The sequence below is a fragment of the Notolabrus celidotus genome, chromosome 1, assembly GCF_009762535.1.
Source record: "Notolabrus celidotus isolate fNotCel1 chromosome 1, fNotCel1.pri, whole genome shotgun sequence".
In the NCBI taxonomy this organism is placed as follows: Eukaryota; Metazoa; Chordata; class Actinopteri; order Labriformes; family Labridae; genus Notolabrus; species Notolabrus celidotus.
In genome coordinates this window covers 36,346,928-36,372,520 of record NC_048272.1, presented here as the reverse complement: position 1 = coordinate 36,372,520, position 25,593 = coordinate 36,346,928, and the positions used below count along the sequence as shown (strand labels likewise).

At 42.4% G+C, this 25,593-nt stretch overlaps 1 protein-coding gene and 2 long non-coding RNA genes across 4 annotated transcripts; 1 reads left to right on the top strand and 2 right to left on the bottom strand.

Annotated features, from left to right (window-relative positions):
- Window positions 1-11,392: 11,392 nt before the first annotated feature.
- LOC117827921 lies at window positions 11,393-16,024 on the bottom strand. 2 transcript variants are annotated; one of them, XR_004634347.1, is made up of 5 exons: window positions 15,810-16,024; window positions 13,162-13,257; window positions 12,613-13,067; window positions 11,658-12,528; window positions 11,393-11,567 (listed from the first exon to the last, which is right to left on the bottom strand). It is a non-coding gene; the product is annotated as an uncharacterized LOC117827921 (long non-coding RNA). The 2 variants fall into 2 exon arrangements; XR_004634397.1 differs by lacking the exon at window positions 15,810-16,024 and adding an exon at window positions 15,668-15,790.
- Window positions 16,025-16,197: 173 nt separating this feature from the next.
- LOC117817551 lies at window positions 16,198-19,128 on the top strand. Its single transcript, XR_004632161.1, has 3 exons — window positions 16,198-16,243; window positions 17,857-17,961; window positions 18,594-19,128. It is a non-coding gene; the product is annotated as an uncharacterized LOC117817551 (long non-coding RNA).
- On the bottom strand, window positions 17,755-18,916 carry LOC117817540 (serine/threonine-protein kinase pim-2-like). Its single transcript, XM_034690283.1, has 3 exons — window positions 18,587-18,916; window positions 18,319-18,492; window positions 17,755-18,168 (listed from the first exon to the last, which is right to left on the bottom strand). Exons 1-3 carry the CDS (start codon window positions 18,729-18,731, stop codon window positions 18,077-18,079), a joined length of 411 nt encoding a protein of 136 aa, XP_034546174.1. The 5' UTR covers window positions 18,732-18,916; the 3' UTR covers window positions 17,755-18,076.
- Window positions 19,129-25,593: the final 6,465 nt, after the last annotated feature.

The following is a 25,593-nucleotide window of genomic DNA, read 5'->3' as shown; positions in this document are numbered from 1 at the left end:
GCAGAGGCGTGTTCACTCATTCAAATGCTCACATACAGTAGGATGCTTGAGTAGACTGTATACAATTTGTTGAACACTTGAGTTTACACATTCACAGAACCCATTTAGTCTAAGTGGTGACCACATAATTTGATGTAACCACCATACCTTGTGTTTTATTTCAATTTACATTTAGAAGCCCTGCATTAATGTTCTTGACCAATTTCATTTACATTTCCCAGAGGCTACATGAAATACAAGCCAATGGTTACATTTTGTCTAGTTATGGAGTCAACTGTGTTGTAAATCAGGAAACATGATGTGAAATATGTTTGCATATCTATCACTGGGGTACATTTGTTTGGTGGTGTTTTATTCAGGTCAGTTATGTGAAATTCAGATAAATGGGTTTCCTCTGTCTCCTTATTCATTATTAGGATTATACCTATAAAGCATTAATCAAGGACCAATATGCAGCCACTTTCTGCTTCCCTCCCCCCCTGTGAGCTCCATGTCCTCCTGCTCCCCAGCTGGATAATTACTAGAGCTTGTAATAAGCTGGGGACTGAGACATTAATGTGGTTTAGTTCCCAACGCTGGAACGTGCTGAGACCAGCCAGCTACTTTCAATTACAATTACACGCACATATATCATTGAACAGACTTAACATGCTCTCACATACACATATACCACATCTCCTTGGAGTGTGAAGCCTACAGGTAATTACTTTACCTCGGTGTTGCTACCGCAGCAGTGTCCCTCTGATCAATACTGGAGCTAGCAGCTCTTTGCAGTGGAGCTTACTTTCCCGAGGGATTCTGTTAACACTTTAATTCAGGCTTTTAAGGACTCATACAGAAAGAGGACAATGTCCTTTTTAACAAGTTCTTTAATCTGTTATTGACTTGTCTTTGTAGTAGGCCAGTAGTTCTTAAACTTGTAATAGAAAGCCAAAACTTCTGGTTACTAATGTAAACCATAGACTGTATATAAAATGGACGTCATCTCGCTCGGCTCGAAGTGAGGCTGCCTCAAAAACTCTTCCCCTAGTGGCTGGCTGCAGTATAGGTCAAAAACTCTGTCTCCCCCATTCATTTGAATGGGGCTGCAGTCAAACTTTAAAAATAAATTCACGTCTTACGCATGTTTCTCATGTCCATGATATGTAGTTATTATTGACTGTTTTGTGTTCATGGATTCTTCTTTCTGAAAATTGTCTTTTCGTTAGTTATAAGGGGTTAAACATCCGGGTTTACTTTGATTGACAGCTGCCGTAGAGAGAAACTCTGTAGTTCAGCTAATTTATAATTGTTCCTGTGTACATTTGTTGATGTCTTGTACTCTATGGTTTTCACATGACTGTGCATAAATAATTGACTGTATAAATGAACTAGTCACAGTGACATGACCCATTGCCGGAGTTTTGAAGCTCAATGATTGGAATCGCCATATTGGAAATTCTGACTCATCCTAACTTTGAGTTGACCTGGTAAGAGGCAGAAAGGCAAAGTTGAGGCGGCCATTGGCAACAGCAATATGCCTGGCTGTCTGTCAAGTTAGCATGGCCCTGAACTGAAATCCGTAACCTCCATATCTTCAATATGAACAAGTAAGTCATTGGATATTTTTTAAGAAACTGTTATTATTTTTTGTTATGCTAGCAATTTATTTTTCAAATTGTATACTCTGTCAACATAGACTGCTAGGAATACTGTAAGGTCTAACCAATAGCATCCAAAGGATGAAGTCTGGAGCACAGTGTTTGTACTACAGGGTGTAAGAAGGTGTTCTCAGACCTCATTAAGCCAAATCTGTTTCTTTTTCGATGCTTCTGAAGCTCTGATGATGAGATATCCCATTGTCCTATGTCTTAAGGCTGATTTACTGGCTGGAGGACCTCATAGCTCCCATACCTACGCAGAGGCCTACACACGTGGCTGACGTGCACCTCCTCCAAAATGTAACTACCGTAGAATTGACGGGACCGCAAGCCACATGATTGGTGTCCGCTCAGCGACATTATATTGCTGTAGATTAACATAACACGCTCTGAGTCGCTGTGGAAAAGTAAACAGAGATCATAGCGGGGCCGGAAGCAGGAAACACTGCCCTTTAAGCGTTTTGGGGGAGGATTCCTGCAAGTCACGGTCACATTGACGCACAAGTACAGTATGTGGGCTCATGTCCACGTCAGCCCCTGCTGCGTATAATCACCCTTTACCTCCTTTCTCTCAAGTTAAACATTGATCAAAATAATTTCAGCAACTACAAGTGGTTTTGTACATCTTGGAGAATCGAAGTGTGACACTAAAAGCTTACAGGGCCAAAAAAAGTACAATATTGCAAGTACGTTTAAAAAAGTAGTCAATCAAAAAACTAACCAAGTACTGTATAACGTGAGGTAATGTGCCAGTTGGTTCTGATAAAGAATAATAACCCACCATTACAGTACATGGGACATTGAATAGGAGAAACATGAGAAATAGCAGGCCATCATTATCTTTAACTCTAACCTTCTTTCAAATGAAAGGCTCTAAAATGCACTCTAAAAAGTTTATGGAGCTCATAGCTCTTTACTGGCTAACATTCACAATGGTGAGTTGTAAAAGGGACTTACTCTGACCTCAGCCAAGTTCTGTGGACTGCAGCCCTGGTGTAGACCATAAAGCAGCCTACACAGACACATTATAGCTTGTTAGCTTGTACTAGAGCACAAGAGTTTGTGTGGGTGTGAGAGGAGAGAGAGAGAAGAGAGAGGGTGAGAGAGAAGAGAGAGAGAGAGGGAGAGAGAGGAGAGAGAGAGAGAGAGAGAGAGAGAGAGAGAGAGAGAGAGAGGATTAAATCTAATTTGCCACACAAAACAAACATCAACTGAACTGAATGAGATGACTGTTTTTGTTTTTAAACTGTGTGAAGTACTTTGATTTGCCGTTTGTATGAATGGGTGCATTACTGTATTGTCCCAACCTGGCTCAAAAAGAGTGTGACAAAAGGGAGACAACGCATAGCCTGTAAGGAATAAACACTGTTTTTATTAAATAAAATGAATAATATTTAGACAACTCAAACTCAAACAAAAAGGTGAAGGCAGTCTGCAAGCCAGGGAAGAGAGAGAGTGATCTCAAGGTCTGCCGTTTTGTAGCCTCCTGAGCCCAGCCTGCTCAGGTGAGCTGAATCACTGTCAATCTCAAGGAAGGTTCCACCTAGCCACCCAGTACCTGAAAGGCAACAGAGCCAGAGGGGTATACTACGAAGCAAGTTCAGCATATACTAGATATCTTCCCCTGATCCGGCTTCACTGAACCTAACAAACGCAATCAGGCTAAACGGTCACACGACGCTGGATACCATCATTAGCTAGTTAACAGTCAGGAGTAATACATTTTTTTTGTTGATAAAGCTTATAATTAAAGCTGGCTCAGGCTTGGACCAGCTTTTTTTATGCTGCTATAGGCCTAGACTACCGGGGAACTAGCACACTAACACACTGGGATCCTAGCTCACCCCCTTCCCCCCAACCACTTTATCATTTACTTTAACTCTGCCTGTCCCATTAAAGTTACTAACCATAGACCTTTCTGGAGTCCCTGAGCTCCCTTGTCTCGTAGATTCCTTCAAGGATGAGAGCAGGTTCACACTTAGCACATGTGACAGACATGACAGAGTCCGGAGACGCCATGGAGAACGTTCTACTGCCTGCAACATCCTCCAGCATGACCGGTTTGGCGGTGGGTCAGTGAGGTCAGGTTTGGGGAGGCATATCCTTGGATGGCCGCACAGACCTCCATGTGCTAGCCAGAGGTACCCTGACTGCCATTAAGTACCGGGATGAGATCCTCAGACCCATTGTATGACCATATGCTGGTGCAGTGGGTCCTGGGTTCCTTCTGATGCATGACAATGCCCGACCTCATGAGGCTGGAGTGTGTTCCCCAGACCTGAATTCAATAGAGCACCTCTGGGACATCATCTTGTTCCATCCACCGACGCCATGTCGCACCTCAGACTGTCCAAGAGTTGCTTGATGCCCTGATCCAGGTCTGGGAGGAGATCCCTCAGGAGAACATCCATTGTCTCATCAGGAGCATGCCCAGACACTGTAGGGAGTGTACACAGGCACGTGGAGGCCACACACACTACTGAGCCTCATTTTGAATTGTCTTGAGGAATTTCCACAGAGGTTGGATCAGCCTGTGATCTGATTTTCCACTTTGATTTTGAGTCTGATTCTGAATCCAGACCTCCATGGGTTAATGATTTTGATTTCTATTGATCATTTTTATGTTATTTGGTTCTCAACACATTCTACTTTGTAATGAATAAAGATTTTAATATTATATAATATTAATATTTCATTAATTGAGATCTAGGATGGGTTAAGTGTTCCCTTTTTTTTTTTTTTGAGCAGTGTATATATTACGTTAATTACCGTGAAATGACTTTAAAGCTAGGCATAAAATCTATATATTGGCATATGGTTAATTTCATTTACAGTATTTCTCAGTTGCTAAAACACTAAACCCTATTGTCTGAACCAAATTCCTTAGCAGCCTGAACCCATGTATTGAATCAGTCACTCTTTTGGCAAAACCATGAGGACTTTTCACCTGATAAACACAACTTGCAAACACATTCTCACTCACTAAAACACATGTTGCACTGTGATGCACTTGTTTTGCATAATGGTAAGCACAGATAGCAAAACTTCAACACATTTAAAGCATGTGTCACAGCTTAAACATAACTTAAAATAGATCACACTTGAAGCTCTAAAATGAACTAGAATTAACTTAAAGTATGCAGCTATTGTTTAACTAACCATTTTCCTTCTCCTGTTTTCCCCTCCTTTCCTAATCCAGACCAGACACCTGTACTGCAGGATCACCTGGCGGTTCCTGTGCTGCAGAGATTTTTCAGCCAGGGTGACACCAGGCCAGACTTCAGGCTAAGCAGAGTCTCTGGCAGTGCTGCTGGACCTCCTCCACCAGGAGCGGAGACATGGATGGAGTGCCACAATCGAGACCTTGGTGTTCCTCTTCTGGCTGGCAAGTGGGGCATCGTACAGGGTGGTCTCTAGGGTGTTTGGGATGCTTCGCTCCACTGTCCACTGCATCGTCCACCGAGTTACTGAGGAGGTGGTGGCCATTCGCCACAAGGTCATCTATCTCCCAAAGAACTCTGAAGATCTGGCGGCAGTAACTCATGGGTTTACAGGACTGGCAAGACACAGAGCTTTCAGAAAAGCTGCTGGAGCAATCGACGGCTACCATGTCAGGATCAAACCACCAAGTGGCCCTGATGGTCACTGTTACAAGAACAGAAAACTGTTTTCCTCCATCATTCTTCAGGCAGTTTGTGATCATCACCTCTTAATCGACACGTACGTGGGCTGGCCAGGGTCAGTGCACAACTCCAGAGTACTTCGGCACAGCCAACTGTACAGACAGGTGATCTACCCTCCTCCAGGGCACTTCATCCTCGCAGATGGTGGGTACCCCTGCCTCCAACGACCACTCCCCCTCATCACTCCCTATAAGCGGCCGGTGCAAGGTGTGGGAGCCCTGCGCTTTAACAGCCATCATTCCAGGGCATGCTCTATCATTGAGCGTGCCTTTGGAATGATGAAGACCAGGTTTTGCTCCATCTTCCTGCAAGCGCTGGAGATGCACCACACCTTTGTGCCTCAGGTACATCATCACTCAGCATGATTTATTTTTAATGCTGAAGAAGAGTAAATCAAAATTAATGAATTATTTCATTTCATTTCAGGTCATAACAGCATGTGCCGTCCTGCACATCTGCCTGGGGGCAGGTGACATCATGGCCCCAGAGGATGAGCTGCAGTACGACATGCCGGAGGATGAGGGGGAGCATGAGTTGGAGGTCGTCAGTGCTGCTCCATGGCGGGACCAGCTGTCTGCAGAGGTCTCTGTCCTGGAGGTCAACCCTGACCATAATTATCTTTAGTAGGCAAGTAAAGTAATTTTCAAGCTATAATTCTTTTCTGTTCTGTAAACAGCGTTAGTTGTTGAAACGGTTTGTGGTGGGATTCTTCTATCTTAATAAGAGGTTGTGAAGTAGTTTTGTTTGCAGGGTTTTATTCTTGCCTCTTTTTTAAAACATTCTTAGTGACATGGCAGCCGTCGATCGAGTCAGTCCTGCAAACCTAGTTGATGGACGATGTGGTGGACAATGAATGCATGCACCCCCAAACAATGTCCCACTGACAGACAGAAGACAGCAGGGTCTTTACTGTGGCATCCTATCTGGCCCAGCAGCACTGCCAGGGACTCCTGCTCAGCTAATAACTGTACATAATTGTATTGTGTTGTTAATTGTAAATAATTTAATCATTTCTGATGATAATTACGTTTTTAGTGTTTTCGAGAATGTCGAGGCTTCAAAAAGCACAATTTACTGTCATAGAATAAAACAATCCAAACAATAGATACACAGGTCTTAATAACAAGATGGAAGGCCCAGGTGAGCAAGGGTTTATATTGTGAGTATTTTTTTATTTTTTTTTATTTGCACATCATAAAAACAACAACAACAATATATGTAATGGAATTGAAAACATTGTGCAAGGGAGATCAGAAGCCCCAAGAGGTTTATAAAAATTCCTCCCCTCTTGCTAAACAAAAAGTTATAAAAAGCAGTACAGATAAGTTATCAAAAGTAATTCCATAGCTGTACATTTACAAGACATAGTAAAACAATGATGTCTATCAGAGAAGTATGTTGATACTTGTTAAATTAGCGACCTTTCAGATGCTTTTGAAGGATGATAGTGAAGATGCTGATTGTAAAGATGTGGGCAGATTGGGCCTCATTCACTAACAGTGCGTACGAATACGTGCTTAAAACGTGTGTACGAACGTTTGAAGCACAAATCTGGGATTTATCAATATCTTCTTACTTGAATTTGTTCTTACACTACTGTTACAACTGGCTCCAAGTTGTAACAACACGAGGAGGCAAACACAGACTGAGTATTTACCACGTTTATTTGGTCACAACAAAACAGAAACCAATATAAGAAAAGTGTTCATCTGTTATATCAATGGTGTCTGGGTCAGTGTAGTATGTAGCATATGAAAATGATATCAAAAAAGGGAAGAGAGGAGACATTCTCTCACATGCCGAGCCAGCCAGAGTCAGAGAGTGACTGGAGGGCTGCAGCACCTTAAGTGTGGGTTGGAGCAGGGCAGGTGGGCTCAATCAGCCTGATTAGCCAACCTACACTCAAGGAGAAAAGAGAGACACAGGAAACAAGACAAGCCCCAGGTTTGTCACACTACGAACAAAAATAGAACTTTCTCAGACCACGCAAACACACATATGATGACCAACTTTCTCAGAAAATGTAAACGCATACTCTTAACTAAATGCACGGCATAATTAAACTACTTTCAGTAGAAAAAAGCCTTTAATAGAATCATATAATAAAAACTGTGAATTTATTAAATGTATTAAAGAACCATGAAATTGACGCCTTTTCACCCTTATCATGCTTAAAATTTTGAAACTTAAATCAAATACTTAGTTTACAATTAAAAATAGGACAATGTACATTTTAAAATGTCACATTTTTTATGTTAATTAAATCGTCGTTGGTGCCATGAATTAGCACATCTGTTGCCAAAACCAGTTGATTAGTTGGAGACTATTTAAGGGCATGCAGTGAACAAAATGTATAACAGTTTGTGTCCAAGAAGGTAAACTATTGCAGATCTAGCCTTGCTGGAAGACATTGCAGCCTGTGCTTTAAGAAGAGAGCGCATCTTCAGAGACCGACAGAACATGATGGAGGAGTGTGACGACAAGTCCAAGTCCTGTCCACTCTAGGCTTCCTGGCAACAGGCACATTTCAGAGGGAAATAGCGGATTGGACTGAGATTTCACAGCCTTCTCTGAGCTGTGCCAAAGGTCTTAAATGGCATCATCATCAGACAAATTGCCAGCTACATAAAATTCCCCTATAGTGAACATAGCCAGATTGATGTGAAGAGGGGGTTCCATGGCATCAGTGGAATGCCAAACACTGTTGGAGCAATAGACTGCACCCACGTGCGCATCAAAGTTCCATCTGCCCAGTCCATTCAATTTATGAATCAGAAGAATTACCACTCCATCAACGTGCAGGTAATCTGTGATGCTGACTGCCACATCCTAAATGTTGTGGCCCGCTGGCCAGGAGGCATCCATGACTCCTTCATTTGAAACAACAGCACTGTGGGGATGCGTTTGGAGGCAGGAGCTGTGAGAAACGGATGGCATGTTGGTGAGCATATTTTGTGTTATAGGCTATTTTATTTATCTTAAGTCTCTATCCTATTTATGCTAAAATGTTGCTTTTTTAGGTGACCGGGGATATGGTCTTAAAACCTGGCTTATGACTCCATTTGCAAATTCTGAAACCCCCCCAAGAGGTGCGCTATAACCACATCCATGCCCACACGCATGCCGTAGTGGAGCACACATTTGGCCAGCCTCTGAGAGAATGACGCAGGCATCTTTGTTGGGGATCTGTACGGGAAACAAAGAGAAAGTACAGATTGAGCTCAGTGAATTTGACCGGGGCATTGTGATAATTACAATGTTTTAACTTACCGTCAGCACCTCCTCCTCCTCCTCGTCCTCAGAAGAGGAGTCAGTACTCTGGGGTGAGGACGGGGGGGACCTTTTGGGGGCTGTGGCAGGGGCTTTCTCCTGCCTAACAGACAGGCAGACAAACATGTCTCTCATCTGTTTGGCCCGGTTTAGTGTCTTATGCAGGGTGTAGAACCGCTCCTGGGTCCCCACATCGTGGCACATAAAATTCGGCAAGCTTTGTTGAACTTCTGCGTCATTTGTTTAGAAGTTCTAAAAACAGAAGTTCAGCCATGGGTCAGTATGGATTAAATCTACTCTGTGGAAAACAAGCAGAGATGGGTAGTAACGAGTTACATTTACTCCGTTACATTTACTTGAGTAGTTTTTTCCAAAAAATTGTACTTCTGAGAGTATTTGTTTTGCAGAGTACTTTTTACTCCTACTCAAGTACATTTGTGTTAAAAAGCATGTACTTTTACTTGGTTACATTGGGCTTTCCAGTCGCTACTTTTACCGTTCCTTTTTTTCTTCATTTTATATGTTTTTATACTCAGCCATCTCTCATTCAGCGCCTTCTGATCCAGAGCTATAAATAGCCTCAACACTGAATGAACGTAGAAGTGACTCCGCCCCCTCCTCCACCTACAGCTGGGGAGAGAGGCTGCGTTATACCTGCGTCCCCTTTGGAGGAACATGTTTACCCTGTACCCAACATCCAGACTCTCTCATAACTTCTAAATGACAAGAAGGAGAAACATTATGTCACATTATGCGCTGCTTACTTCTATACGGTGGAAATCTGGAGCTTATAGAACAATTAAATCTTAAAAAGCATGTCATGTATTCCCTCTTAATGTTACCATGGGTGGGGGTGGTGGGGGATTCTATTAATCAGTATATGTCATCACTGTACATTATTATTATTGTATTGAAAAATTCATAAATAAACTTTGTTTAAAAAAAAAGAAAAAAAAAGCATGTCATGGTGAGTTAGGTGAGCTAAGGATCATACTGGTTAATATTAAATCTTAAAAACATGTTATAGTTAGTTATCAGTTAGGTAAGCTAAGGATCATACTGGTTAATATTAAATCTTAAAGCATGTTAGAAATGTTTTAAAGTAATCTAAACTAACTTATAAGAGATAATGATAAAAACAGCTGCTTCTGAAGGGCCACAGTCACCTCAGAGAGATTCTTCAGGACTGAGTTCATGGAAGGCCATGAACTCAGTTCCAAGTTGTTTTAGCACTTTCAAGTTATGTTTTTCAGTAAGATGTACTGAAAATAAGTTAAAGGTTAAAAAAGAAAGTTTGAAAGGCATAGATATATTGTTAATTGTAATGTTGGAGTATTGATGTTCTGGAGTTCTGATGACATCTCAGACACAGTTTGAAGTTTCAGCTTGTTTTAAAAAATGAAAGCGGGTACATTAGTTTGAGCACAGTGCAGCTTCTCTTTCTGTAATGTTTGAAAGTAAACCATGCCTAACAGCTTTCATTTTGGCATTTTCCTATTTCTGTCATTTTATTAAAAGGTAGTGTGCACTTCAAATTGTTATTAGCGTTTCCAATACAATACAATTTTATATATAACACTACTCACAAGTTACTCACTACTTGAGTAGTTTTTTTTTAGGTACTTATTTACTCTTACTCAAGTACTTATTTCTACGAGTACTCTTACTTCTACTTGAGTAACATCATTGTAAAGTAACAGTACTTTTACCTGAGTACTGTTTCAGTTTACTGTACCCACCTCTGAAAACAAGTTCCAGGTGTTTGCGATACTCACGTAGGTGGCGAATGGGGTCCTGATGTCGAGGAGGCTGGGGGCTCCCGGCAGGCCTATCTTGGCCCACGCCCTCCGGAAATACCGACCCATGTCCCTGGCCTGCCCCCGGCCCAGGGTATTAAAGAAGTAGTTGTTTAGGGCAACAGCCCTCTTCCTCAGTTGGAGCCATCTCCTGAACCATGCATACTCCTCAGGCTGCAGGTAAATCTGTGCGAGGCCGTACTTTCGCATGGTTTTGTGCTCCATGACCTGCAACAGACAGAGAAGACAGAAAAGACAGGAAAATGAATGGACTGAACCCTCACTGTCATAAAAAGCACATTTTACACAAGAGGGAAAACAGTCACATTACGCTGAGGTTACATGTTGACTCACATTTATGAGGTAGCCCGTCTGGTCATCCCCCAGGGCCTCCTTCATCTCCTTCACCCTCATGATCATGAGGACTCTAGTCCTGTGCCCATAGATGGAGAGGAGGTAGGCCCCCAGGTAGCCAAAGAACCGGTACCTCGTCTCGGGTCCTTTGGCGGGGCCTTTGTGAGATCATCTGAACGGGAGAAAGAGCCTCTTAGCCGTCAAATCACCACAGTGATGGATGTATAACGGATTGCCTCCAAACACAGCCTTACCCATGAGTGAGGGGATTTTTGCCCTGGCCAGCTTCTGGCAGGCAGGCAGCCAGGGACTCTTTGGCCCACAGCCTGCCCTGTTTCACTTGTTTTATGAGGGTCTGGTGGCCCAGGACCGTCCTGCTTACATCCCTATACAGCTTTTTTAGATCCCGGAACACGAGGATTGATTTATATCCGGCCAGGTAGTAGTGCGGAGGGGTGTTCCTAAAATACTCCATGAAGGAGATGGTGTGGCCCAGGTACAGAATGATGGTCTGGGGGGCCCATCTGAACTTCCGGAAGACAGCCCGGTATCTGCAAAAAGACAAATTTGGATTGAGTTTACATCATTCACGTGTTGTGAGTACTCGGATACTTCAAAGTTTCTAAGTTCGACAAACACTTGCGTTTTCAGATGTTTTATGTTGAAGAGGAACTCCCACGTCCAGTAATTGGTGGATTCCCACCCCACCATCATATATTTCACAAAGGCTCTCGCCCTGCTGGCTGTCCATACAGCGTTTTGCTGCATTTTCTCTGTCCCCTCAGGGCAGAAGGCAAACGTGGAGTAGTCCTCCAGGTAGCTTTCTGTGAAGACACAACAAAGATGGGATGAACGTTTAGCATAGCGTGAAAGCTCCACACACCTGCACACATACTCAATGTGTTCTTTCTAACCCATTGAGGAGGGGGAGGAAAAGTTCCTCATCTTGGAGGCTTTGCTCTTTCCCTATCTTGACCAGTGGCTTGTGTATTTGAGCTTCTGAAGCCCTCTTCTTTGGGCTTTGACTCTCACTTGCCCTCCTCTTGGGGCTTTTGGTGTGTGATGTCGGCTTCTTGGTGGTTTGACTCTTTGACTCATGCCTCTCGAGGCTTTGGCTCTGTGACGGCTGCCTCTCGGAGCCTTGGCTCTGAGACGGCCGCCTCTCGGGGCTTTGGCTCTGTGACGGCCGCCTCTCGGGGCTTTGGCCCTTAAGTTTCTGCTCCGCCACGATACTTTCAATGGCCTCCTTTAGGCCCTTGCTCTGGCCCTCCTCCGGAAACAAGAAACACACAGCATTGTTATCGTTAAGTATGAGCGACAATTGTATCATCACCCATTAAACCAAAACCATTTTATTCGCCTCTTCCTTCTCCTCTGAGGCTTGTGCTGAAGGTGCGGCCTCATTCTCCTCCAGCAGGGGCTCTTCCTCCTCCTCCTCCTCCTCCTCCGTCCACTGCTCCTCCTCCTCCTCCTCAACCTGCAGAGGGTCTTCCTCCTCCTCCTCCAAATTTATTACTATGTGCCTTGTTTTGCAGGTCCTTTTTAGGCCGGGAACAGCCAGGACACTGGCCCCCCTGGGTGTAGGCCCTGGCCCCTTTGCCTACCACTGCTGTGGTGGTGCAGGCCCTGGTCCCTTTCCTACCACTGCTGTGGTGGTGCAGGCCCTGGCGCCACTGCCAGCTGCTGTGGTGCAGGCCCTGGCACCCCTGCCTGCTGCTGCTGTGGTGCAGGCCCTGGCATCCATGCATGCTGCTGTGGTGTGGGCCCTGGCGCCACTGCCTGCTGCTGTCGTTAGCAAGACAAAAAGGAACCGCAAATTGATTTGAATGAATGTGAATCAATTTTGACTTGTATTTTTGAATCACTCACCCTGAGAATCTGCACGCCCTGACCCAACTCCTGGACCTCATACTCAAGATCGGCCACCTTCTGCCGCATCTGGACACAGGAGGGGTTCTGGCACTCGGCAGGTCCCTCCTATAGGTCCAGCTCGCTGACCATCGGGAGGTTTGGGTTAGACCCCTACAGTTCCGCCAACTGTCCAACGGCAGTGCGCCGCTTAAAATATTTCAATTCTGAATCAATCCGCCTCTGGGTGAGGTCTTTATGGGTCTGCAGATGCTTTCTAAATGCAACATTGTGGTGTTGCAAAGCAGCAGTGGGCAAGGGCCCCCACACAGGTGGGTCCTCCCTGTGGCCAGGCTGTTGAGGATAGCCCTTTCTTTACCATTTCTCAGGTTATGAACCTCCCTCAGGTGCTTCGAAATGCACTGAAGCAACTTGCCACAGATGGGGCAATCCCCTTGGATTTTAGTTTTTGTCATCTGTAAAAGGCAATACGTACAAGTAGTGATTGATGACAACAGGTGCAGTACTACATAGTGCACCTTTAAACTTAAATATTTGAATATTACTCACTTTCCGTGTTGCAAATTAACCTGCTGTAAACGTGTTGCTCCCGCAGTCTACTGATGTCCACTGTCCTCAAACGGTGCAGCCCCAGTGGTGGTTAACCTGCCAAATACATGTCAATAAACAGTTACACATGAGCAACCAAGACATCAGAGGTCCTCCATACAGCAAGAGGAGAGTTTAAGGGTCACAACACTTTTTATTTGACCAAAAGGGGTAAACACGGGCTACTTTTCTAATGGATCCAAGTCCCCATATTTGAATGGGTTATAATGGACTACTTCTTGGGACTGAGAAGTACCCCAAAATGAAGCAATTAAAGGAGCCATAACTGATTTAATGAGACATTCGCAATGTCACTGTACCAGCTGTGTATACCAAGACTTGCATGGCTTAATCTTTAAGTACACAGGGGCCTTTGAAACAAGCATAATATGCTAGTGGCCTCTCCTCAGAGGTGAAACCGCGGGCAGGAGGATCTGTCCACCTGAACACTGGCTAAGAGCCAGCCGGTGGGGGCCCTCCAATGGCAGGTCACAGCTTCCAGTCGGTCAGTTTGGCGGGGCACAGAATCTCACCCTTCTCCCCAGAAGTCCTTGCAGTTCAGGCTCGCTATGACCTGATGCAGCGTCTCTAATGGAGGTAAGTTATAAAGCAAATGTCAAAATGCAAACTGAATGAAGACATGAAATAACTTGCTTCTCTTCATGACTTTATACATTTTCTGAGCAAATGACACACACACAGCTTGACTGTTCACTCACTTATTTATTTGTTTACAAAAATATCCAGAAACTCTTTTAATGTGTCATTTATCTTTTGGATTCCCGTTGCGATCTCCCTCACAGCACCCAGGAGAGCCAGCTGATTATTGATCACCTCGTCGACGGGACGAGACTCCTGGTAAGAGGCCAGGAGATTGGGCTGTGTGGCTGACGCTGGCAACGTTGACGTCGAGGTTAATGGCGCCTCAGCCTCCACCTCAGCATCATCCGGGGCTACAAATTAAATTGTTTGTTCTGTTTGTTCTAAATTGTATCACTTTCACCCTCATTTCGAGAACATATTCCTGTTATGGAGGTGTCTCCAATATTGGAGCCATCCTTTCATCCTGAGCACTCAGATCGGGTGGTCCTTGTCCTCCTCCAGTTTCCTTCCTTTTTTTCTGTTCTGCTAATCTCATTTTTGCGTACACTTTAATGTCAAACCAGTTTTTCTTGACCTGAGCCATGGTGCAAACCTCAGGAGACACAGCATCAACAGCCTCAGTAATTGCAACCCAGGCTTCTTTTTTTTTGTCATGGTGACTCCTGCTGATACACTTCGGAAAAGTGTTGGTTGTCTTGCCTCAACCTCCACAACAATCACTTCTATTTCTGCTGAGGTGAAATTCTTTAGTTTTTTTCCTTTTTGGGCCAACTTTAGCAACTTAGGTTTTCTCCAACTCAGCACTCTTGTCTTGATGCACCAAACAGATGTCCTTAAATGGACGAATTGGAGTGTGGTAGTATGCTGATTGCAGGTTGTGGGCATGCGCCTGTCAATTTAGAATGATTCTGATTCAATAATATACGCAAGGTGGTGAGAACAAAACTGGCTGGTACACACGTGTCATGAATCTGACGGTGATTTTGCGTGTTAACTTATTTTTTGCCCAGAGTAAAAACATTTCTACGCATGTATTAGTGAATGAGGCCCGTTGTTCCAGAGAGATGGTCCTCTGTATTTCAAGGTGTACTGATTAAGGGAAGTCCGGCAAAAGGGGAGGTGAAAGATTTTTGAGTGTCTGGTATTGTAAGAATGAATGTCTGAGGAAAACTTAAAGAAATGTTTAAAAGTGCAGGGCAGGTCAATAGTTAAGTGTACATATGTATACTAGGGTTATCGGTCGACCCGATTATCGGTGCCAATATTCAGCATTTTGAGGCATATCGGCATCTGCCTTTCTTAAAAATCCGACGGCCGATAAGAGACCAATTTAAAACTGGGTTATTTTGGCTCTGATGCAGCCGTGCCTCTCTGTCTGCTGTCACTTCTCTGTCTCCAGCATTGTCCACAGCACGGGTAACAGCCAATCAGCCAATGAGAAAATGCAGGAGAAATGGAACACAAGCTAGGCTACAGTTTCTGCAGACGGTGTCATTTCTGCCACGTGATTTAGCAAATTTTGAAAGATTCCGACCCGAGCACTCACTTCTGTTTAGGTGTACGCTCTACTTCGATTTTTTCAGCTCTTTAATTTGCAGCCAGAAAGTCTGTTTGTTTTTGCACTATTTACGGACACAACACAGACGTGCTCCTCCGCCTGCAGCACATATATCAGCTCAGTCTTCCCCTTCAGCAGCTAACACAGTTTATTTTGATAACGTAAAAATGTTGTGCAAATCATGGTGTCACGTGTACAATAAAAAAAACTGTGAAAGCCAAACACTTACCTTGAAGACGAACTTGCATTTGGCTTTTCTGGTTTTCTGATTTAACTTATGAACATTGAAGAAAGTCAGAAACAAACCTTTGCATTCAGTACGGCAGCAGACTCTGGTTGGTGAGCGTCGCAGACTGCAACCCTGTTTGATCCGCTGTTATATCTTATATACATCTTATATCGCAAGTTGTTTTCTAGGTTCGTCAGCATTAGCTCACAGTTTACACACCTGCACCACCAGGTAGATCTATCCTGCTCTCCAGTTCAGCTCAGAAGTTTCTCCACTTTTCCCTCCGGTGCACTCCGGCTCATAAAGTTGTCCACGTGTGTCCGCAGTAAACATGTCATCGGCGGGGTCAGAATCACTCAGTATTAGTTAAGTGTCGGTCGCGAACGATCCAGCTCTAAGAACCGGCTCTTTGAAGTGAACGACGGGAGCCGGCTCCTGACTGGGAGCCATTTTTTTATTTTTTTTTTCTCGTCTTTTTCTGTTAAAGCCTCACGTGATTGGTCAAGACGTATGGTGGCGTCTTGACCAATCACGTGTCTACATTGAGCAGAATGGGGAGGGGAGGGGTTACAGACACACACAGCACAGTTGGCACACCAACAGGAGGGAGACGAGAGGGAGAACATGCGTGACAGAGAGAACGCACTGGAAAGGTGAGAAAACGAGTGACTGCAGGAAACAGTAAACTTTAGACACAGTTCAACGGCTTAGACCAGGGGTGTCAAACATGCGGCCCGCAGGCCAAAACCGGCCCGCCAGAGGTTGCAATCCGGCCCACGGAACGACTTTGCAAAGTGAAAAAATTACAGATTAGACATTAACTGCAAATTTTCAATAAAAGTAACTACTATTTTAAATTTGTCCTCTGAGGGTCGCATACAATCATAGTGCTGATGGAGCGCACCTGAACTTAGAGCACTATTAAGATGATCCACTAACTACTAACACTAGCACAACACCCCTGCATACAACACTTTCCAACAAGCAAACAGTTCCTTTCGGAGCTGAGGGGTCCAGGATAGCCAACTTTACCTTCTTCATTATTATAATCTCTCTGTTCTTTTGCAGTAAAAATGACACTCTGTGTCAGGTGAATCAACTTGTTTGGTGTGTTTGCAGCAGGTTTCAGTGCTTAAAGAGTAAAATGTTCTGCCCCACTATGAGACTCATCATGGAGAACTGTTTTTGTAGAAAGATAGTTGATTACATTTTCAGCACATACTTGTACTATTTTGCACTAAAACAAAGGGAAAAATGTAAAGTTGTCATTATTTATAGGTTATTATGCTATGATTTTACTGGTCCGGCCCACTTCAGATCAACTTGGGCTGTGTGTGGCCCCTTAACTGAAATGAGTTTGACACCCCTGCTTTAGTAGATCGGGCCCATAGTGCACAAAGCAGCACCCCACAACATCTCTTTTAAGAGCCACCCACATATTCCCATTGAGCAAAGATCCTGCATTATATTTCATATCAGCATCCACAAATACATAGCTGTGTGGAGTGTTTTTATTGCTGCAAATTCTGTTAATGTTGATATACTGCATGCTGGTAACTTATTACAGTAAGTTTAATTTTAATCTTATATTTTGTTTCTTCTTTAACACTACATTTCCCCAGAGACTACAGATAGAAATATTGATTATTGGAGGCCCATTAATAAAGATGTAATGAACACAGATGTAGAAATATGTAATTTAGAAATATGACATAATTAACTCACTTATTCTAATTTAAAAAATAGAAGGTAAAGACATTTGACTCATTTTTAACCTATGGAACTGTATGACAGGCAGTTTGTTACGTAAGGTACAACTATTGAGAAGCAGGTTGAAGCAGATAGTAGTATACATGGAGAATGTGAAATCTGCACATGAGCCATCATATTGAAGTGTAGCACTTAGTTTGTAAATATTTTTAGTCAGAGGAAATTATTAAAATCAGCAATACAGAAATTGGACACAGGTGAGGATAGTGCCATCAATTATCTGTATTAGCATTACATCCAGTTAAGATATTGCAACTAGAAGTTATTGTAGCAGCTAGCCAAACAAACTGACCTTTTATACACTTCAGATGAATGATCATATAAACCTCCCACTGGCCTGAATTTCAATACAAACACAACATCTACCTGATGAAATAAAGCAATGCACAGAAGATTGTTACCTTTTTCATTTTATTACATTTATTTTTACATTTTTTCCACAATCTTTTCAACTACACTTAACAATCTTTCCTCCCTGGCCTCATCTCTCGCTTAGTCTCTATCCTGAGACCTGAAGGAATTTGGGAAGAAACCTGGGAAGAGGCAATTCAAAGAGAGATCCCCTCTACACGGACGGCTGGGGTTGCTACAGGATCCAGAGGTGGGAAATGTGCAATATTCATCCTGTAGATTGAATAAGTATGGATCAACGGCATTATTGAACACCAAGAGCCGAGATCATGAGTCCAAAGAAGCCCTGGATCCATGGGGCTCAGTCACCTGAGGGCAATATACTGCTGGTGATCCTCCAGAGTAACACGGTCCATGGGGTCACTGTTCAGGCACATGTACAGCAGTGTCCTGCAGTCTGAAGATCAAGAGAGGGTGCAGCACATGGAGGTGTTAATATTTGGTTGCATTTATTCAATGAAATCAAATCACAGGGAAATATTTGCTTTCATCTCAAACACTTTGTAGAATGAAAACGTGTTCGGCTGCATCCGTGCATGAGTCTTACCTTTGGGCAGTTCTCTGCTGATATGGATTTTCCTGTTGATGAAGTCCATGGTGGTAAAACGCTCATGTCCAGGAAGTAGTGAGTAGAAGAGCGCCCCCAGCTGCCAAACTGTGGTAGGACGGGCCTGGTATGTCCTGTAATTCAACCACTCTGGCGGGGTGTATATTGTGGTACCTAGTGCACACATCAACAGACACATGAAGGAGTAGAAGCCTCTTTTTCAAATTAATTAATTAATTTCATGAATGTGATTTTTGAAATGACCGACATTTCAGATATTCCACTGAAGGAATGGAAAGGTGTCTCTGTGGAGAAGCTGCCACAGCCAAAGTCGATGATGCAGACTCTTGTTTCACCAGACTCCAGCTGAACGAGAACATTCTCCAGTCACGATGGAAGATGTTTTTGTGCATATCAACGGCTGCATCGACCAGCTGCTTCAGGATTTTCTAAAATGAATGGAGAAATAACCGTGCTGGAAAGGGTTGAAACACAGTGTCTAATTTAACCTAAATAACATAATGCTGCATAAACATTTAGCAACTAAGCTAGCATAGAGGGCTACTACAAACAATTTCACTAACTAGCACTAGGCACTTCTTAGCTTGTTAGCACGTATGCTGTTAGCTCCACAGCAACAATAGATGATCACATATGATCACGTCCTTCTTTGTTTAAGTAAGATCTGTTGTACTCCGGCTATGCAAAGTGTCATCTTTTTGTTTGTTTGTTATTTGTGTTTTATGTTCTGTCTGTGGCTCCATGTGATCATGATCTGAGCGACAAATAAAATTAAATGGATAATCTTTATTTCGATTCAGAATACTTTATTAGTCTCAGAAGGGCAATTCATATTCCATAGTACATAATATGTATGTATATATGATCAGGGTTCCCACGCGTCCTGGAAAACCTGGAAAACAGTTGACCAGTTTTCCAGGACTGGAAAACACCTGGAAAATGGGAGAAAAAGTCAAATGTCCTGGAAAATCACATATAGTCCTGGAAAATTATTCCAACATGGCTGCATGCGACCTGACCCTATTAACAAAACACATCCCCATTCATTGAAAGTTGAGTGCACGCTGTGCTGGAAAAGACAGCGACACTGCACAACTTTTTTCACATCTTTTCTCCTTCACTTCATAATCATGCATTCACAGAAAACGGGGGTATATTGTTTATGTTTTATGGTACATGAACCTTGTAGAGTGCTCTTTTGATTCAAAGAGTCTTATATTTAAGTTATAGTGTGACCAGTGGAGTCTGGCAGAGAGCTTGGGGTCTGTGCCTCACAACTTTCCCTGCAGGCTGAGAGCTCAATTACTGTACTCTAGCTCAGTTTTTCTCAAAGTGGGGTCCTGGGACCCCTGGGGGTCCGCGAACCATAGCATGGGGGTCCTTGAAATAATTTGAATAAATTTCTAATAAATTATAAAATTGTGCTGTGTCATTACAAAACAGCATATACACCATTGTTATGATACCATTTGGTGGCTCGAAGGGATATGTGAGTCTTGCTACTGTTCATTTTCTGAAAGTGTTTAAGATCAATTACTTGAAAAGTATAAATGCTGTCATGTTGAGTCCACAAGGAATGAAATGACCCTCTGTTTTAAAGTATACAAGTGGTATTAACTTGATTCAAATTGAAGTGTTATCTGTTTATCACTATGGTACAGGTCTGAAGTATTTACATTGATACGTTTTACAATACAAATAGTTCCAAGGGAAACTAAGAATGCAAATGGTAGTAAGCATGTGCTTTAGTGATGGGAAGTTCAGCTCTTTTCAGAGAGCCGGCTCTTTTAACTCGGCTCCCAAAGAAGAGCCGGCTCTTTTGACTCCCGAACGGCTCCTAATTTAGGATCTTTTGTAGCCGTATATTTTACCTTAATTTTGAAAAAACTAAATGTTTGTGTTGAAAACCCTTTTACGTGCGGCGTTTTTATGAGAAGCCTGATAATTGCCCAATTTTGTGCATTTATTCTGTTACAAAACCATTCTCACCCTAACCCTAGGGTTATGATAAGGGTTAAAGTTATGATTAGGGTTAGGATTAGGGTTAGGGTTGCGATTAGGGTTATGATTAGGGTAAGGATTAAGGTTAGGGTTAGGATTCGCATTAGGGTTAGGGTTAGCATTTGGGTTAGGGTTAGCATTAGGGTTAGGATTAGGGTTAGGGTTAGAACCGGAACTAAACTTAAGCAAACAGAACCAAACTCATGCAAACACAACCAGAACCAAACTCAAGCAAACCCAACCAGAACCGAACCCGAACTGTACCAGAACCGAACCAGAACCAAACTCTTGCAAACAGAACCAGAAACAAACTCAAGTAAACCAAACCAGAACCGTACCAGAAGCGAACCAGAACTGAACCAGAACCGAACCGTACCAGAACGAACCAGAACCAAACCAGAACCGAACTCAAGCAAACAGAACCAGAACCAGAACCAAACTCAAGCAAACAGAACCAGAACCAGAACCAAACTCAAGCAAACAGAACCAGAACCAGAACCAAACTGGAGCAAACAGAACTAGAACCAAACTCATGCAAACAGAACCAGAAACAAACTCAAGTCAACAGAACCAGAACCAAACTCAAGCAAACCCAACCAGAACCGAACCAGAACCGTACCAGAACCGAACCAGAACCGAACCAGACCCGTACCAGAACCGAACCAGAACCAAACTCATGCAAACAGAACCAGAACCAAACTCAAGCAAACCCAACCAGAACCGAACCAGAAGCGAACCAGAACCGAACCAGAACCGAACCGTACCGTACCAGAACCGAACCAGAACCGAACTCAAGCAAACAGAACCAGAACCAGAACCAAACTCAAGCAAACAGAACCAGAAACAAACTCTAGCAAACAGATCCAGAACCAGATCCAAGCTGGAGCAAACAGAACCAAACTGGAGCAAACATTATTAATGTCCTCAGGTTGGCATTGAGAAAAATCAGATGCCTCAGCTTGGATGGGCTGATCCGGTTTCTCCTCTCAGTGAGTATTTGCCCTGTCTTCAAGAAGACTCTCTCTGAAGGAACAGATGTAGCCAGGATACACAGCCTCCCCTCCATCACCTGTATCCTATATCCTCACATGTGATTGGCCGCATGGCCGCCATGCTGACCAATCAAAACAAAGTTCTGCTGTAAGCAGAGCTGGGGCTGAGCACTGTGAGAGCTAAGCAGTGAAAAGAAAAAACTGGGAGCCGGCTCTCTCTCGATGCAAGACGGCTCTTCTGATTCACTATAAAGCATCGGCTCTCAGAGCCGCAGCTTTTGATCATGACACATCACTAATGTGCTTAATCTGTGTTACAATTATGAGGGGGCCATGGACAATTTTCTCACCTGTAAGGGGTCCCTGGCTCCAAAAAGTTTGAGAACCCCTGCTCTAGCTAGTAGGAGTGCAAACTCCCGATAGTGAAAACAAACAGAACAAAAAGAGCGACACAGCTGCACAGAAACTCCACGTTGTAGACATCACTGATCCTAATAGACATCGCCATGCAGGAAGACAGTTTACATTTTTTTAAATCTCGGAGAGATCTTCAAATACAGAGTGCGTCTTTACACCGGTGCAATTTTATCAGAGTTTACGGTAACTCAAATTAAAAATGTGACCTTTGCTTTGTTTTATATCGACCACTTAGCAGGATGAATATCATGATTAAGCAGGTATATTTTGAGTTTGAGTTGAGTTGAGAAACATTTGTGGCCATTTTGTCATTCAGTTCTATTTAGGTCAATTTAAGCACTGATCCTCTGATCATTATTATTATTTAATTATTTCAGTAAGGCAGCTTCCAGATTCCTTTGCTGACTCTTTTGTTTTTTTCTTAGCTCATTTTATATTTTTTGAGAAAAGAGAAAGCTGAGATGTTGCCCATCATTGTTGCTTGGTTGCACTAATAAAGTGAAGTGCTGTACATCTGTGGTTGCATTATTCTTTTATCAATTTGCCATAATTTTTAAGTATGTAAGAGATGATTTCATTGATAGCCATAGACTACATGTCTTTCAATGTAGACTTCCACTGAGAGGACCATATTAGACTATTTAGGAACTAAATTATGAACTAAATTTAGACTGTCATACCAGCTTGATCATCAATGAAAATTTACTGGAAATGTCCTGGAAAATGATCTCTGGAAAAGAGTGGGAACCCTGATGATACAGTAAAGGAAATAAATAATACATTGTGACATCAACAACAACCACAACCAGTGACGGTACAGCAGAGCGGAATGCGGAATGATTCTTGGTTTATTCAGCCTTTTGTGCATTTAGCAGCCTTATGGCAGAAACATAGCAGTCTGTCTTTTAAAAAGTTTAAGATCATCAATGTTATTCTGTTATTTACACTACCGTTCAAAAGTTTGGGGTCACTTAGAAATGTCCTTATTTTTTAAAGAAAAGCACTGTTTTTTTCAATGAAGATAACATTAAATTAATCAGAAATACACTCTATACATTGTTAATGCGGTAAATGACTATTCTAGCTGCAAACGTCTGTTTTTAATGGAATACCCACAAAGGTGTATAGAGGCTCATTTCCAGCAACCATCTCTCCAGTGTTCTAATGGTACATTGTGTTTGCTAATCGCGTTAGAAAGCTAATGGATGATTAGAAACACCTTGAAAACCCTTGTGCAGTTACGTTAGCACAGCTGAAAACGGTTTTGCTGGTTAGAGAAGCTGTAAAACTGGCCTTTCTTTGAGCTAGTTGAGTATCTGGAGCATCACATTTGTGGGTTCGATTATACTCTCAGAATGGCCAGAAAAAGAGAATGAAACTTGACAGTCTATTCTTGTTCTTAGAAATGAAGGCTATTCCATGCGAGAAATTTCCAAGAAACTGAACATTTCCTACAACGATGTGTACTACTCCCTTCAGAGAACAGCAGAAACACGCTCTAACCAGAGTAGAAAGAGAAGTGGGAGGCCCCGGTGCACAACTGAGCAAGAAGACAAGTACAGTAGAGTCTCTAGTTTGAGAAATAGACACCTCACAGGTCCTGAACTGGCAGCTTCATTAAATGGTACCCGCAAAACGCCAGTGTCAACGTCTACAGTGAAGAGGCGACTCCGGGATGCTGGCCTTCTAGGCAGAGTGGCAAAGAAAAGACCATATCTGAGACTGGCCAATAAAAGGAAAAGATTAATATGGGCAAAAGAACACAGACATTAGACAGAGGAAGATTGGAAAAAAGTGTTATGGACAGACAAATCGAAGTTTCAGGTGTTTGGATCACACAGAAGAAGATTAGTGAGATGCAGAACAAGTGAAAAGATGCTGGAAGAGTGCCTGACGCAATCTGTTAAGCATGGACAATGACCCAAAGCACACTTCCAGATTATGCAAGAACTATTTAGGGAAGAAGCAGGCAGCTGGTATTCTGTCTGTAATGGAGTGGACAGCGCAGTCACCAGATCTCAACCCCATTGAGCTGTTGTGGGAGCAGCTTGACCGTATGGTACGCAAGAAGTGTCCATCAAGCCAATCAAACTTGTGGGAGTTGCTTCAGGAAGCGTGGGGTGAAATGTCTTCAGATTCCCTCAACAAATAAACAGCTAGAATGCCAAAGGTCTGCAATGCTGTAATTGCTGCAAAGGGAGCATTCTTTGATGAAAGTTTGAAGGACAAAAGAATTATTTCAACTAAAAATCATTATTTCTAACATTCTCAATGTCTTGACTATATTTTCTATTCATTTTGTAACTCATTTGATAAATAAAAGTGTGAGTTTTCATGAAAAACACAAAATTGTCTGGGTGACCCCAAACTTTTGAACGGTAGTGTACATGTAGATCAGATTGTGTCTTTATTTTGAAACTACTGAAAATCTTTCATAACACGCATCCAAGCTTCAATTCTTCTCATAGAACAAATGAAAATAGTTTACTGAAGCATGTCTGAGTGTGAGGGGGGGATGTGGAGTTGGACCCTGACTTCATGAGCTCTGTTAAACCACCAGAGGGCGCCTTTACACAACTGACTAAAGCTGAGCCACATCAAGTTTCAACACAGGAACTGATCTATGAAGCTTTGTGGTGCTTATTATTCTTCATCTTCACATTGGCCGTGCAGATAAATAAACAAATGATCTCCAGAAAAATCCTCACAAGACCAGAACAGATGAGTGTAGTGTCTGTTTATCTTATACTGAGTGAAGTCATCTGATCATTTGTCCAATGTGAAAGGACTTTATTGAGATTCATGAAGTCAGTTAACCATTCATTTAAACAAAAATTACCTTTAATCATTATGATGTGAGGCCAGGGAAAAGTTTAAATAAATGTGTCCCTCCTACTTCAGTGTCTGACAGTTTAAGGAGATTCCCGTGAAGTATATTCTTGGTATCTTTCATACTTTAGGACACATGGAGGTCTTTTATAGAACCTGCTCATAAAACACACAGATAAAACACTTCACTCTCTCTAAATATTCATCAAAACTATTTACTTTTAAAACTGATGGTCTTTCGAAGGATGTTAGATCACCAGGAAGTTTCCCCTTGCAGACAGAAGTCCTCATAAAACCTCCAGATTCCTGAAGAGAGCTCTTTGGATGAAGTCTCACTATGATGCTGGTTGCAGCCTGGTCCTTGGTGTCTCAGAGGTCACACTGATTCTTCAAATATTGTTTTTAAAATATGATTAAAGTTGAGTTTAAAAGCAATTTTTAAAACATGAAATAACTTGATGAAGCTCTTTGGACAAACTGGACATGTTAGTGATGAGAATAACTCCTGTGGACACTGAGTGACATCTTCTGTAATGAATGAAAAGTTTTTCTCCTTTCAGTTTGAATATTAGACAAAAATATAAATCCATACACACTAATCTTCACAGCAGTGTACAACTACATGTTATATTTATCATCATCGGTGGACAGTAACAAAGAAAATGTACTTTAAGTATTTTGTCTGAGTATCTGTACTTGAGTATTACTTTTTGGGGAACTTATTACTTTTACACCATTTGAAAGACAAATATACTTTTGACTCCACTACATTTTTATCAGTGCTCTAGTTACTCACTACTTTAGCTTTGATGTCAGCTGATGAATTCTCTCTGAAATCAGATCACAAAGACCATAAACTGTTGGGTTACTTGTGTTTGGTGGAAAAACAGTAAAAGAAAAACTACTACAAGCAATTAAAACAATAAAACAATTAAAATCAGTAAAACAAATAAAACAATCACTGAATAAAAGAAAACCATGAATAAAAGTAGATGTAACATTGTGTATAAAACAA

What these genes read in the sequence shown, in the direction of transcription:
- LOC117817540 (XM_034690283.1), bottom strand. Translation starts at nt 18,731, where the DNA reads ATGCACAAAAACATCTTCCATCGTGACTGGAGAATGTTCTCGTTCAGC. An exon ending in TTCAGTGGAATATCTGAAAT is followed by an intron (nt 18,493 to 18,586) that starts GTCGGTCATTTC and finishes TGTGTGCACTAG; the next exon opens with GTACCACAATATACACCCCG. An exon ending in CAGCAGAGAACTGCCCAAAG is followed by an intron (nt 18,169 to 18,318) that starts GTAAGACTCATG and finishes CTTGATCTTCAG; the next exon opens with ACTGCAGGACACTGCTGTAC.